The sequence below is a fragment of the Sorex fumeus genome, unplaced genomic scaffold (genome assembly GCF_029834395.1).
Source record: "Sorex fumeus unplaced genomic scaffold, SorFum_2.1 ptg000043l, whole genome shotgun sequence".
NCBI lineage: Eukaryota > Metazoa > Chordata > Mammalia > Eulipotyphla > Soricidae > Sorex > Sorex fumeus.
Window position 1 is genome coordinate 26864956 of NW_026606100.1, and position 12464 is coordinate 26877419.

Consider the following 12464-nt stretch of genomic DNA (forward strand, 5'->3'; position numbering starts at 1 on the left):
ACAGGCCAAGGACATAGCTTGGTGGCAGAGTACATGCCTTGTAAGTATAGTGGTCCTGGGTATGATCCCCAGTACAAAAAAAAAAAAAAAAGAAAGAAACTGTTAAGTAAATCAAGGAAACATTCCAGAGAGACAGTCATCATTGGGGATATGGTGCCGCCAGCAGGTCAATCTGTACCTGTGAGGCGAGTGCATCCACAGCCTGATGGCGCCTTCAGACTTCCACATACCCCAAAATTGCTGCTGTGCCTTTGGCTACACCCCAAAACCTTGGGGCAAAGTTTACCAAGAAAGTAAATGGCCAAAAGTTAGGTATGTGGGAGACACACCCACAAACCACCTCCGGCTCAGCTCACCTCCGGCAAGGCCTCTCTGTTTTCTGATCTAACTGCTTAGCGACCATGATCCCAGAGACTCAGAGACAAATCTTGGAACTCAGCGGTTTTTGGCAGAAATGCATCCGGTCCCTGCAATGGGTTACCCATGCCAGACAACCCCAGGGGGTAACAGGTGTTGTCCCTTCGCCTGCTTCCCCTTGGCGCTCAGTGGCCACCATCTTCCAGAGGCAATTGGACAGTCAAGTTTGGGCCCACAGGGACAAGTGAGACACACGGGACCTCACAGGATGGGGGTGAAGCAGGCCCTTTCCTCCCTGCTCCAATGAGACCCCGAGACGCTGCCCACGAATGGCCTCTCTGGCTCCTGATCAAGCTGCTTAATGGCCATGATCCCAAAGACTCAGAAACAAATCTCAGAACCCAGCGGCTTTTGGCAGAAATGCGGCCGACCCCTGCAGTAGGTTACTGGTGCCGGGCCACCCTAGGTGGGAATAGGTTTGTGCCTTGGCCTGTTCTCCATGGCAGCTCGGTGGCTGCCATCCCCTAGACGCCATTGGACAGTCAGGTTTGGGCCCGCAGTGACGAAACACACGGGGCCTCATGGGATGGGGATGGAGCCAGCCCTTTCCTCCCCACCCAACAAGACCCTGGGTCACCGCCCACGAATGGCCTCTCTGGCTCCTGATCAAGCTGCTTAATGGCCATGATCCAAGAGACTCAGGAACAAATCTCGGAACCCAGCAGGTTTTGGCAGAAATCGCTCCAGATTTAATTGTTAAAATTTTGGAATTCCAAAATCACATGCCCACTACTGGAGCTGCATGACATCGTATGTTATTCATAATCATCAATAGAAAATAAATTGTCTACCATTGTCTTTTTGGCAGATCTGAGTGTTGGGGTAAAATTCCAAATAATAATGGTGGGTCTGGAGTCGAAATATTGAATGTGATCAAAGTAGAGAGAGAGTAATGTGGAAATCATCTGCCCCACAGGTAGGGGGAGGGTGTGGGATGGGGGGTATACTGGGGTTTTTGGTGGTGGAAAATGGGCACTGGTAAAGGGACAGGTGTTTCATTGTATGACCGAGACTTAAACCTGAAAGCTTTGTAACTGCTTTCATGGTGATTCAATAAATAAAATTATAAAAAAGGAAAAATAAAAAGTAAGGTGGAGTTCATGCCCAATTCAATCAGCCTAATCAATGGCTGAATAAATAGCAATACTCCTACATTTAAAAAAAAAAAAGAGAGTCGTCATACATTGTAAAATCTTATCACGCCGAAGGTTGTGTGTTCACGGGCTCACTGGATGACACTGTCTCACCGTCTGCGTTCGGTGCTCTTGAGCCACTGTGTGTGGCCTGGATGGAAACGGCTGTTGGCCAAGGGCAAACGGAAGAAAAAACAGGGGCCAGGCCAGTCTATATCAATGTAGTTTATTCCAATCCTTTTCACTCCTGTCTTTCTCTGCCTCCTTCTCTCCTGGGCTCCAATCTTGGAACCTCTCTCCTTCTGGCTCTGACTCTCGATCTCTAGAGCCCGAGCTCTCTCGCTTCTGACTCCCTTTCCGAGCTTACGTCTTAGTTTATATGGCAGTCACATAAGGCGGTGACATAAAGGTGGGTTGAATACTGACGAATCAACAAAGAGAGGTAAGACCACTCCTCCAGGAGATTAACTCAAGGATAAAATCTCATCTACAGAGATTACTTCAGATTACTAGGAGATCCACCCAAGGGTGGGATCCCAACAAGGGTGTGTTCTTCCCTCAGTTAGTAATCTACTTAAATAGTTGTAATAAATCTACTTCTAATATTTCTAGCAATGTCATTCTGTAGGAGCACAGTAAGAGATATAAATTTAGTTTGGTTCTTCCTACGAACATCTCACTATACATTTCGCAGTCCTCAGGCCAGGTTAATCTTCCTAACTCTAGCAGGGTCCTAGTCTCGTCTTTACTTACTTTTGGATCATGACAGCATTTGTCCATGATCATGCCCTCAACTTATAGTTGAGTATCATGGCTCTCTGGCCTGGCCCATTTCGATGCCAGGGTAGCTCACTGCTTGCCCTGGGTCCATTCAGTCCCTCGTCGGGACCCTGCTTTTGGGGTGCTAGGAACTAAGGGCAACAGAGTCAAGAAATCAGATGCCCAGGAGTAAATATTATTCGGAGTCAATCAACTCCCAAGTTACAAAGCATAATATTAACTGTCTTCCTGTGTCCACACAGAAAGGACATTGCTTACAATACAAGTTCAGTGTTCTTAGATGGGTATGACCTGACAAACCTAAGCTACCTGAGGAAGGACAAAAGAGTGTTATCCTACAATACATGAAACGAATAATCAGGGCGAAGTAAAGCTGAATGGTTCAGAGAAACATAGGAAAACACGAGATTGTATAAGAATGTCCTTCCTTCCTGAAAATGCACACACTGAGAGAAAAGTCCAGAGAACACCTACCAAGTTCATATTTTCTTTGCTGGATTGCTTCAGTTCTCCAAGACCTACAGATTCTGGCGTTGGGCACTTGGGTTTCCTTTCTGACATCATGGGATTTCCCAGGACCTTCCGCTGTTTTAGGAAGAGAAAAACAATTGCTTTAAAAACATCGACTGAGCTGGAGAGATGGTACAGCAAGTGAGGCACCTGCCTTGCCTTATATCCAGATTTGATCCCCGGCATCTCATATGCTCCATGAACACTGCCAGGAGTGATTCATCCCTGAGTACAGAGCCCGGAGTAAGCCCTGACATCACCAGGTATGCCGCCCCCCACACACACAAATTAATTAATTAATTAAAACATCTACTATGTACATATTCTGACTATACTGATCTTCAAAACTACTTCTGGGTTCAAAAAAATTCAGCTTTCTGGGCCCAACCCCTAAGTCCCCAAGTCACTGTTACTAGAGACCAAAGAGGGTGGAAGGGAGGAAGGGAGGAAGGGAGGAAGGAAGAATGAATGAATGAACCTAAGGGGCTGGAGAGAGAACACATGCTCTGGGTGCTGAGATCTGGGTTCCAAACCTGGTCTGCATGAGCCCCTGGTGCTGAGACCCAGAGCACTGAACTGGGAGTAGCCCCTGAGCACTACTAGCTGTGGCCCCATGACTAAAATGAACAACAAAAACAAAAGCCAGAGCTTATGATCTTGCTTGAGGCAAGATCTTCTCTTTCCTTGGCTGAAACATTAGAAGCACTGCATATCTGACCTAAGCTCACTACAACAGGCCAATTACAGTGCACTTTAGAGACCATAAACAAAATGCCAGTTAGTTATGGTGTAATGATCGCCCCAAAGATGAACTGTCTCTGCCAGCTGTTAAGCGTCCCCCCTCCCACCCCCCACGCCTGTGGAGAGATATTTATATAGGCCGCTCTAAAACTTCCCTTCCCTGTCATGTCCTCGCCCAGACTGTGTTTGCAGAAATTCTGAAGAGCTTCTAATACAGCCACAGGAGAGTAAAAGGCGTCTTAAAAGGGTCACATGACCACTCTGCCATTCAGAGCAAGACTAAAAGCCCTTTCATCTCTGCACAGCTTAGAAGCGGATGTGACTTACTGTAACAGCTGCCAGTGACCATTCTACCAGCTTTGGAGAAATCTTCCCTTTTTACCCTTAGAGAATAAATCTGGATTCCAAAAACAGACCATATCAAAGCACCTACATTAAACTCTATAATGTGGATATTAGCAGAAAAAAAAGTCTAGTCTTATAAAGGATAAAAGGAAGACAAATAAATCAAAGAGCTAAGACACAGAAATACTAGAAAAATAAGATCAGTACCTTTTACTTTCAAAAGTCCTAGTGAAAAGTCTCTTCCTTTCAAAAGACCAAAAAACAGGGGCTGGAGAGATAGTGTATCAGGTAGGGCATTTGCCTTGCATGCACCCAACCCGGGTTCCACCCCAGCATCCCATAGAGTCCCCTGAATACTGCCAGGAGGAATTTTTGAGCACAGAGCCAGAGAAGCCCTGAGCATTTCCAGGTGTGACCAAAAAACAACAAAAATCAAAAGACATCAAAGTCCATCAGCACGGCCAGGCTCAGTTAGCACTATGCCTGGGTACCAGGAACCCCAGAACTGGCTGTAGAGCCTCCAATGAATTCTTGTTGGATTTCTTTGGATAAGAGCTTCTCACATGCAAAGCATGTGCTCAGTCCTTTAAGCTCTTTCTCTGGCCCCCAGCAAATTTAAAAAGCCATTTGATTAGCTCCCTTCTTCATTGAGCAGAAATCTAGACCAATGACCAGTTCACCGTCTCTTCACTCACACTTTAACCTGCTGCTTTATATAATTTACTAACATTTGTGTTTTAAAATGCTTATACTGGGGGGCTGGAGCAACAGTACAGTTGGGTATGGCATTCGCTCTGCATGCACCTGGGTTCAATCCTCAGCATCCCACATGGTCTCCTGAGCACCATCAGGAGTGATCCCTGAGCACAGAGCCAGGAGGTACCCCTGAGTGTTGCCAGGTGTGTGCCAAAACACACACACACACACACACACACACACAATTAAATTAAAAAATAAGTAAAATATTTATACTGGCAGAATGATACAAGACTTTGTAATTCTAAAATTCCGAATTCTCTTTCAGAAGAGTGGGCAGCCATCAAGAGGAGAGTCTCTCTTTACATTTCAATCAACAAATATCAGTTTATCTGGAACCAGCTGCAGAGGTGCTCACTGTGAAGATACAACTACACCATTTTACACTGTACTTTGGTTTGAGGCTTTTGTGTGTTGCTGTGGCGAGGATCAAACCCAGGGTCTCACACATGTAAGACCCGTGCTCTCTCCCTGAGCCGCATCCCCCACCCTCCCATATAACTTGGAACATTTGTCTGACTACTACATTTATTTGACTACCACTTTCCTTGTTATCAAGACAGGGAAGTCAGAGGGAAGGACAGACTTGCAAATAAAATAAACTAGAGAGACAGCTATGCAGGCTGAGCAACTGTTTTACATGTGGAAGGCCCAGGCTTGGTTCCAGCACTGCATGGTCCCCTGAGCACAGTCTGAGGAAACCGCCAAGCACTAAGCCAGAAGACATTCCTGAGTACCAGTAAGTTGCAGTCCCCACTGGCCCCCTGCCCTGGCCCCAAAATAAATCAAATCAATAAAAAGAACCATGGTGGGAGGAGTACACGCTGAGACACGGTGGAGGGGAGCGGGTGCTCGGGGAAGGGGGCGGCACCCGAGCACTGTGTGCAGGAAACCCTCTCGTCAGCAGGGTTGTGAGTCACGCTGCCTCCGGAAGACCCCAGTGAACGGCAGGACACAGCATAGTGCTAACTGAGCCTGGCTGTGCTGGACGTAAACCCCATCATCAAGTAACCTACTGCCACCCAATGGCAAGAGCCCTTAACTGCAAGTTCAGATTGTCCACGAAGACGTGAGCCGGCAGTGACCATGGCAACACAGAGGATATACTGCATTTGTTTTAAAAAGAAGATTTCTCAGGAGCCGGGGAGTTAACTGCAGGCAGCAGCACCTGCCTTGCATGTGTGAGGCCCTAAATTCGATCCCTGGGATGACCACTCACAGCTGGTGAGTTCTGGGGGCCCAGAGAAACAGGGGATAGAGCCCCGCAGGCCCACCGCACAGCTGGTGCACCACATGGCTGGGCCCACTTCCAACTCAGGGCTGAGTATCAGGAAGGCGAACACCCACGAATTCCAGGGACTGGGGGTGGCTCGGGTAGCACCTGCCCTACTGATGGGAGGCCACAAGCTCGGTCCCCGGCACTGCCACTGGATCCCCAGCAACACAGCAGAGCTCAGCACAGAGGGTGCACGCCTCGGTGAGCACTGTGGCCAGGGCATGGGGGAGCCTGATTTGAGGAAGCGCATACCTTGCTCAAAGCAAGTTATGAACAAAGGGACTCTACGCTGCTGGCAAGTAAGGACTGTCATCAGCGTCAGAAGAGAAGGAAGGACCTCTCTGACTTCTACTCCACAGAGCCCTTTCTCTGATGGATACACAGTAAAATGATTTGAAAAACACAAGTTTCCATTTCCGTTTTCCTTCTCCCCTTACAAATGAATGTTCTCTTAGGACTCCCACAGAAGATGCATGAACACAGAAAACTAGTCTGTGTATAAGAAAAATCAGACTAGTGGCCAGCGATGTGGCTCAAGCTGTAAAAGACATGCCTGGCCAAGGGTGAGGTCCTGCATTTGAGCCCTGCACCGGTAGGAGTGGCCCTGTGCCCCCAAGCAAGGGGGAGGGGGGTGCCCACCACTGAAAAAATAAAACTGAAGCCTGTTGAGTGGGAAAGGGAGAGCGCAGACCTACCTTAATGAGGCCACTGAAGGAGCGCGAGCGGGCCCGTTTCTGCACCCGGGGGGAGGACGGCTCCCGCCCTGGGGTCTGGGTTGAAGACTGTTTATGGAACTGAAAGAAGAAGAGCATTCTGTTAATATTCTCCCAAGAAAAGACAGGATTCCGTGACAATCGGCACTGTAAGTACAACCCATCATAGAAGTCAGTCCAAGAAGTGAGTACATCAGCAAACAAATCACAGAAGCAGAAATAAAGCTGTCAAAACCAAGTCAAGCTTGTTTTGGGGGTTTGTTTTTGGTTTTGCTTTTTTAGTTAAAAAAAAAACTGTACTAAATTACCCTGAGTATTTAAATTCAAAAGTACCAGGGTGGGTGGTGGGAGTGGGGATTGGAGCGATTGTATAGGAGATAAGGCATCTGCATTTGCCTTACATGCAGCCAACCTGGTGTTCATCCCTGGCACTCCCAACTGTCTGCCAAGAGTATCCCTGAGTGCATAGTCAGCCCTAAGAACTTTTGGATGTAGCCCAAGAACCAAATAAATAAATGTGCTAAAAACTAGGTCAAGAGATAGGAGCAGGGTGAAGGTGCCTGCCTTGCATGGTACTGACCAAGTTCAAACCCTGGCACTGCATGGGCCCAAAAGCATGGCGAGGTGTGACCCAAAAGAAAAAGAGAGCCTGGCAAGGTACCGAGAGTATCCTGCCCACACAGCAGAGCCTGGCAAGCTCCCCATGGCATATTCAATATGCCAAAAACAGTAACAAGTGTCACAATGGGGATGTTACTGGTGCCCGCTCAAGCAAACTGAAGAACAACGGGATGACAGTGCTACAGTGCTACATACATATTAAATAAAACAAAAGGGGATGACACTCTTTGACCATGCACATCAGAAATAACATACAAAAGTTAAAAAGACTTATAAGCAAAACTGTATATACTAAGAAGTGACCTAAATCCTTGGCTCAATAATAGGAGATTTTCATTTTATTTACACTCTTATAGAGGTTAAAATGTCTCTACCGTGTGTATAATTTTTTGTAATCAGGAAAAAACCCTAGAAAATAAAAAATTATAATTTTTCAAAATGAAATGGCAGTAATTTTAATGTTTAAGGTTGCTACCATGTACAAGAAAATGCTTATAATGTGATATTTAGTGGAAAAATGGAGAGATAACAGTTTATATGGTATGATCGTAACTATATAAAAATAAAAAATATTCATATTGGAGCCAGAGAGATACAGCGGGTAAGGCACTTGACTGCATACAGCCGACCTGGGTTTGACCCCCAGTATCCCAAATGGGACCCTGAGCCCACCAAGAGTGATTCCTGAGCAATACCTGGTGTGGCCAAGAGCAAACAAACACATATATATGAACATATATTTTTTCTTTTTTGTATGACTATATAATTATGCACAAAAGAACAATGCCCAAACTGATGAGCATTTTATTTTCTTTTCTCTAGAATTTCTTATTTTTCTAATCAGAGAAAAAGTACCAGGGGTTACAGCCAGCTCTGTGCTCCGGGTCTCTCCCTGAGACGCTGGGACCAGGCAGAGTCCCCTCTGTGTAGCGTGTGTAGAGCCATCGGGGGGAGAATGAGGGCTGTCTCCATCATCAGCACACTGAACTAGCTTGCCAGTCTCTCTCGTAGGGCTTTTTCATTAAAAACAGCTCAACTTAGGCCCAGGGAGAGTGCACATGTTCTGGATGTGGGTTCAATGTCCATCACCAAAAGTTCCCCTAAGCATTGCCAGGGAATGACCCCAGAGCCACACCAAGGTGGCTAGCTCGGCCATGGGAAGCCAACCACCACCGTCCCCAGAAGAACAGCAGGTCAGCAGTTGAGCACTTATTTACATTTGGGCCTACACTTGAGATGATGTATAAATATAAATAAATAAATAAAAACAAAGACTTACCCCTAAAATGAGCCCAGGTGACTAAGATGGCAAGAGGCCACCTTCGCCTGGTCAGCTAAGACTAAAGTTGGTTCAAGATCAAATAAATTTTCTGAGAAGAAACTCACTAAGTCATCAGAATTTATTTAGCAATAATTTGAATCTCAAAATGGCAAATGAGAAGTTTAATTTTGTTCCCAGAGTTCCAAAGAAAACCAAGTTAGCCACTAGGATTCCTATTTCCAGTGTCCAACTAGTGACTTGATTCTGTGTGCTGCGACTACAAACAAGCCCCGTGTAAGAGCTCCCGCTTGGCTCTGCCCTGCCAGCAGCTCCTCTCTCCCCTTCACAACCACAGAACACCAACGTTACAATTACCGCTTTACAAACAAGAAAACTGCAATTCGGAAGGCTAAGCTATTTGCTATTTGCCAAGAAGGCTGGAGAGCTGAAGCTTTGGAACACGTAACTGCGGGTTCTCTCTAAGCACACTCGTTACATGAACAAAATTAGAGAAACTCGAACCCCACCTGGATCCCTATTTAAAGCTAAAAATTCCATCACCCCCCCCCCTTCTCTCTCCATAAGGCACTAGTGCAAAGTTTGCTACTGGGGTCAGAGAGACGTTTACTTTCCTGGATGAGCAAAAATTAAATGAGGAGAGAGGGTCAGAGAGCCAGAACAGGGGCTAAGGAGCTTGCTTTGCCCATCGCTGCCCCCAATTCCACCCCGGGAACCGCATACAGTCACCCGAGCACTTCTGGGGGCGGGGGCCGAGCACCAGAGGATGCAGCCCCCACAAAAGGAAAAATAAAATGTTTCTAGGAAGAGGGGGTGGAGTGCAGTGGCCGAACCCGGGGTCCCGAAGGTGCCAAGCTTCTGTTACCACTACTGAGCTTTCCCTAACCTAAATGAGAGTCTGAAGGGGTGACAGGGGACGGGGGACAGAGCACACACAGCAGTGCCAATGACAGGGCTTTGGGCTGGACCTTGAGACCCGGGACCACAACCAGGCCTCCTGCCTGCCCTGAGAGGTGTCAGAGGACTCCGGGCCACCTCCCTGAGAGCCCCAGGCTGTGACCTCCACTCGGGCACCTGTCTGATGAGCTGCTTCTTCTTCGCGGACTCCGGCATGCTGTGGACGTGCTGGAACAACTCCCGCAGCGCCTCCTCTGTGCGCTGCTGCGTCTCCTCACGGGAGTAGGAATCCAGCTGGTTCCGCCTCTGAGGCTTTGCCAGCTGGAAGGACTTTGTACGACAAGAAACTGTCAGATCAAGATCATCCTAGAGAAAGACATGGAAATGAATTAGTATATCCTGCTGCCAGCTTTTCTTTCGGGTTCCCACAACCCTGGAACAAAAAAGAAGAGGGTGGGAAGGAACGTGGCCTGCTCTTCTCCGGGACAGAAAAATCTAAATATTATTATCAGATAAAGAGAAAGCAATAATTATAGACTACACTGGCAGTTCACTCCCATGACCTGCCCAGAGAACCTAACTTCATTTAGAATATCAGCCCCAGAAGCTCTCCATATTTAGAGAGTTCAGTTTTCAAAGTATCTTCTAATCTCATATAATTCTCCCTATTGCCTCACACCTGTAAGTTAAGCAAGGAAAGTATCATTCCCATTGGACAAAAGGAAAAAGGCAAGTTTAAACTATAATTTTTTATTTATTTATATTTTGCTTTTTGGATCACGCCCAGCAATGCACAGGGATTACTCCTGGCTCATGCACTCAGGAATTACTGCTGGCAGTGCTCGGGGATGCTGGGAGTCAAACCCGGATCAGCCGGTGCAAGGCAAATGCCCTACCCTTGTGCTATTGCCCCGTAAGCTATAATTTTAAAGTCATCTAAATGACAACTAAAGTGACAGGCCATCGTGGAGCCCGAGTGTGCTGGTTCCTGGTGGCACCTTTCCCACACAGAACAATGGAATGTGACAGCTACAAGGCGGTGGCAGAGAAACAACAGAAAAACCACACTGCTTGGAGCCAGAGCCATAGTACTGCAGGTAAGGCTGCCTTGCACATAGTTGATGTAGGTTTGATCCTCAGCATTCCATGTGGTCACCTGAGCACCACCAGGAGTAATTCCTGAGTGCAGAGCCTTAAGTAACCCCTGACCACCACGATGTGTGGCCCAAAAAAGGAGGAAGGAAAAAAGAAAATAGAAAAACCATTCTCCTTGGTGCGGTAGATAGAGGACAGGCCTTAAACCTTGATTCAATCCCTGGCACCATATCTGGTCCCCTAAGCACCACCAGGAGTGATCCCTGAGCACAGAGCCAGGAGTAGGTTCTGAGTACAGAGGTGGCCCAAAAAACTAAGAGAGGAAAAAGAAAAAGAAAAACCACTCTGCAGTTTGACTGATTGAGAGGAGACTCTCTTCCTTAAATAAATAAATAAATAAATACAATTTCAAAAGGCTCTCTTCCTGGTCACAGATATTTGCTAACTTCCAAGTAGAAACAAAACTGAGCAGGAAAGGTAACATGAGATCAAAGTTTTATCCTGATCACAACAGAAATAAATTTTTTAAATGCTTATAAAGGGTCTTTTTTCTAAGTTTTCACTTAATTTTCCCCCAAAATATGTATTCCCTCCCCCCAGTAGTTGATGTTGTCATGGTAATAGGCTGTGGTGTGCACATGTCTGTCAGCAGTGATGCCTGCTCAGGGCACACGGTAAGTCTGGGATTTGAACTCAGGATGATCCTCTTGCAAGGCAGGCACCTAAGCCACCAAGCTATTCCTTGAGGCCCCCAAAATCTCTGCCTCTTAAAGTCAATAATCATATGCAATCTCACTAATAAGCATCACACATTTGCTCTTTAAGCTCATGTGGCCGCAAGTCTTTCTGCCATCTGACAGCATTCCTGCTGAGCCAAAAATACCAATGAAACACACAAAGCTGGACTTTCATTTCCAGAAAACATTTGTTTTGTTTCTGTTTGGGCGAGCACCTAGCAGTGCTCAGGAAACCGTATGTGGTGCTGAGGATCTGAACTGTGGTGGGTGAGATGCCAAGAGTGTCCTAACCCATATACTAGCTCTCTCCCCCTCTGAAAAACGTTTAAACACAGATTGTATCAAAGACTGTACGTGCCAAGGGCTTTATGAGAAAGTCTAAGCTAGCAATTCTCCACCAGTGGAGCTCTTACATGGGGCAGACAAGAACAATGTGTGGTGGCTTGTGGAGGGACTGTGCCTGGCAGGGCTCAGGGGACATACTTTGTCATCTTCCCAGCCTCTGCAGAGGCATTGTTATTTCAACATATAACCTTTATTCATTACTTTTTTAGGCCACCCTTGGTGTGGTGCTCAGGGGCTACTCCCCACTCAGTTTTTAGGAATCTCCCAGGTCTCCCACATGCAATGCATCACACCAGCCCTCTGAGCTCTCCCCAGTCCTGAACATCAAACTTTCCTCTCAGTCTTTTCCCTTACCCCAAAATGACAAGATAATTTCAAATTACAGTACTAAATACATTTCATTTTTCATGGATTTACTTTTATTTCATATAAAAAAAGTTCTCTCTCTCTCTCTCTCTCTCTCTCTCTCTCTCTCTCAATCTCTCTCTCTTCTTTGAGCAATTTCCTATTCTCACCTTTGATGCTTGAGTTCTGGAGTTCAAATAGTGTAATCTGGCACATTCCCGAATGTAAGCAGGAGCCTGGGTAGGAAATAACAGAAAACAAAGACAAGAGGTTAACAGTATCTAAAATTCTTTCAAGCCACACAACAATAGTTTCTAAAAGAACAGCTTTTTTGTGAACCCGCCTCCCAAAAAAAATCTCATCCCAATTCCATAGTTTCCACCAAAAACAAATATGCATAAATTCTAATGGGACAACTCCAAGACAACATCATACTCTTTCTATTTTATTTATGTAAGTGTTGCTGTTGCTTTG

The 12464-nt window shown here is 46.3% G+C and overlaps 1 protein-coding gene across 1 annotated transcript in view; it reads right to left on the reverse strand.

The window, feature by feature from the left end:
• Positions 1-12464, reverse strand: part of ARHGAP19 (Rho GTPase activating protein 19) — a 58068-nt gene that overhangs the window by 3178 nt on the left and 42426 nt on the right. The window contains exons 7-10 of the mRNA XM_056120782.1: positions 12161-12226; positions 9646-9834; positions 6654-6752; positions 2805-2915 (exon numbers count right to left, since the gene is read on the reverse strand). Of these exons, the coding sequence (XP_055976757.1) occupies positions 2805-2915; positions 6654-6752; positions 9646-9834; positions 12161-12226 (465 nt within the window). The remainder of the gene's footprint in view (positions 1-2804; positions 2916-6653; positions 6753-9645; positions 9835-12160; positions 12227-12464) is intronic.